Here is a 2924-nt window from a genome sequence, read left to right as displayed (position 1 = left end):
CAGACATCAGACCAACATCAGACAAAAGTGGTGATAAGAATATCATATGGACATGGTGTATGATTCACAACAATGATTTTAGAAGAATCTCAGAAGGTCGCTCTGTAAATTCGCAAGCATATCATCTTGGGTTCTGATTTAACTCTTCAAGTTTTATGAAAGGTCAGCCGAAAGCACAAATGAACCGGCGATGCCCAAAGGAGTCGAGTGCGGAGAGTTTCATACTTGTGGGAATGAAAGTGAGAACAATAGCAACAATCCTAATGGCAACATACAGATCGAACAGAATCACTATCTCTATCCCTAGAGCTGTGCTTCCTCAGCCTGTACAGAGTTCCAAAATTCCCAGTGGTATTCATAACCACTGAGTTCTCTCAGGATCCACCACCACCATAATAATCCAACCCATGCCTCAAAATGCCGAGGAAACAACCCGAAAAGAGCTACGAAAGAGAAAGAACAGGATCCCACCTTAGTCACCTAACTATATCACTTATTTTACCACCGATGAATGGCCATGAAATTTCATGCTGTCAGCTTGCATAAACCCCAGTGTTGCCCTTGGGGAATATACCTTGGCCTGGCCCGAGGATGGACAGCGGGTCAAACCGGTTTTTGCGCTCCGCGAACCGCTCCCAACGTGGGCCAAAGTGTTGGTGCCAGCCAGCCGGAGTTGGATGGTGAGCCAAGTACTGTTTTGCACCAATGCGCACTCCGGCAGTGTCAGCTATGTGGCGATGACGGCGGAGAAGCTCTTGGAGGCAGTGGTGGGAGCATCCTTCATCAGGGTTTGCAGAACGGAGAATGCCAACCACGTACATCACCTGCTCCGTGGACCCGGAATCCGGTAGCACGACCGATGTGTTAGTGCCCCACCTGCCAGATTAACAGAGTAACAGTTAAATGATACTCCCTCCGTTCCAAAATAGATGACCCAACTTTGTATAAGTTGGGTCATCTATTTTGGAACGGAGGGAGTATATCTCAGCAACTGCCAGATCATGACCTGGATAAGAACACAAGAAGGAGAAGAAAATTATATAGTTGACATCCTGCAGTTCGGTGTATCCTGACTCAGAAATGTCTCTGTTTAAATGTTTATAGAGACAAGTCTACACTGGGCCTATTAAACTAGTTCAGTACATTGAACATGAACCGTAGGTCACAAGTTAGATCTTTTGCTAAGGCTCAATCAGCTAATAGTTGACTTGTATTTGAAAGCCATCTTGCAGGTAAACTAGTATAAACTTCTTGGTAGAAGTGACACCTTGCAAATACTTGAATGTGAGGTCAATGAATCTTAAAAACATACAGAATGCGTGAATTGTGAACAACGTTATGCATCAAAGAAAATAAATTTGTAGCTAGCCAAATATTAGTTTTATCCCAATTAAAAGAGCTTACATGCTGATGTTTGAACTGGAAGGCAGTTATTGTTTATAATGCATTGTGATAAGCTTATCTTATCTGAGCGTAAATAAACCAAATTGCATTTTTTAACTGCAGGACAAATCTCAGTTTCTTTTCTTTTAAGGAGAGAGCAAGTATCTTTGCTTACATATCTCCCTGTACTTAACAAAGGTTTCCTCAAATAAAGAAGATGCCACTCATTGAGCCAAAGCTATAGTTTGAGTTAAATCATACAATGCTGGCGACAGATGTCATTCTATTTGAAGGACCCACAAAACATGAAACAATCATTCACAAGCATGCAACAATCGACCAACAAAGCCACTGTAGGTGTGGACTTTCTACCAGAAATATTGTAGACATACATAGAACTTTCCAATAAGAAAAGAGTTCGCAGCATTAAACAACCGACCGATCTAATATTCTCATTTTTTTTGTGTGTGTTGTGTCCAATGTTAGTACAAAGCAGGGCTGCAACTTTTCTGCCCTCTATACCCACTCCATAGTAAAGGCAAGTGAGCAGTTTTTATTTCTTATGAAAAGAAGAGTGTTGGGACCAAGATGCCTGTATACTAATGAAGACCCTAAGTAGGCGGCTAGGCGCACACAAGGATACATCACACATCATTTATCAAAGATAATACGTTCTCTTCCAGACCTTTACAATATACTGTACAAGAGAACACACACAAATCATGAATGCTATGCATGAAAAACACAGCAGGTGCTTCCAGGGAAGAGCAGAATGGTGCCCCACGTAGAAATATGGAATAAATGATATGTTCTCAGGCCTGTACTGCCTGCTATAGCAGTATAGATGGTAGAAAATGGGGCAGCATGCGAATGCCAAAAGGGACTATCTCATGCCCGATGAGCAGAGCTGATTAATTCTCAGCACTTTGATTACATAGAAACGAACTCGTTACTAAACGAAAATGATGCGGAGAAAGGCTTGTCGAACTTGGACTGCTTGGAAGCCAACGCAGCGGTCACAAACAAGGTTAGTTAAACAATCGGTAGATAATATTTTCTTCTATAAACAATGCCTACACGTATTGATGTGTCCCCCAGCCCCAAGTTGAGATATCTTAATGTAATGCCTACAATGCATTGCGTTGATTAGTACTCCCTCTGTAAACTAATATAAGAGCGTTTAGATCACTAAAATAGTTATCTAAACGCTCTTATATTAGTTTACGGAGGGAGTAGCACACACAGCTTACTTGTCTCTGAGGAGTGGATAGATGAGGATGAGCCCCTCAAAGTTATCCGGTGAGATGTTGTCCATGAGAAGGTCCCTCAGGTCCCTGATCCCGGCCTTGGGCACGAACATGTTGAGCCACGGGTGGTGCACCTCCCAGAGCCCGCTGCTCCTCAGGCTCATCTCCTCCATCCTCACCCTGTTGAGGAAATCAAAGTAGGACACCTCCACACTGTACAGGTGGGACGCTATGTGGCTCATCTGCACTGAGATGGCTTCCACCACCTGAAAATAAACACATGCACACACACTC

The 2924-nt window shown here is 43.0% G+C and overlaps 1 protein-coding gene across 1 annotated transcript in view; it reads right to left on the bottom strand.

Moving 5' to 3' along the window:
- Nucleotides 1-200: 200 nt before the first annotated feature.
- The window catches only part of LOC123046279 (cytokinin dehydrogenase 3), a 4351-nt gene continuing 1627 nt past the window's right edge, over nucleotides 201-2924 (bottom strand). Inside the window, exons 4-5 of the mRNA XM_044469592.1 lie at nucleotides 2634-2896; nucleotides 201-876 (exon numbers count right to left, since the gene is read on the bottom strand). Coding sequence (XP_044325527.1) covers nucleotides 534-876; nucleotides 2634-2896 — 606 coding nt within the window. The 3' untranslated portion in view covers nucleotides 201-533. The remainder of the gene's footprint in view (nucleotides 877-2633; nucleotides 2897-2924) is intronic.

The sequence above is a fragment of the Triticum aestivum genome, chromosome 1A (genome assembly GCF_018294505.1).
Source record: "Triticum aestivum cultivar Chinese Spring chromosome 1A, IWGSC CS RefSeq v2.1, whole genome shotgun sequence".
NCBI lineage: Eukaryota > Viridiplantae > Streptophyta > Magnoliopsida > Poales > Poaceae > Triticum > Triticum aestivum.
The sequence above is the reverse complement of the archived record's forward strand: the minus strand, read 5'-3'. Positions and strand labels throughout refer to the sequence as shown.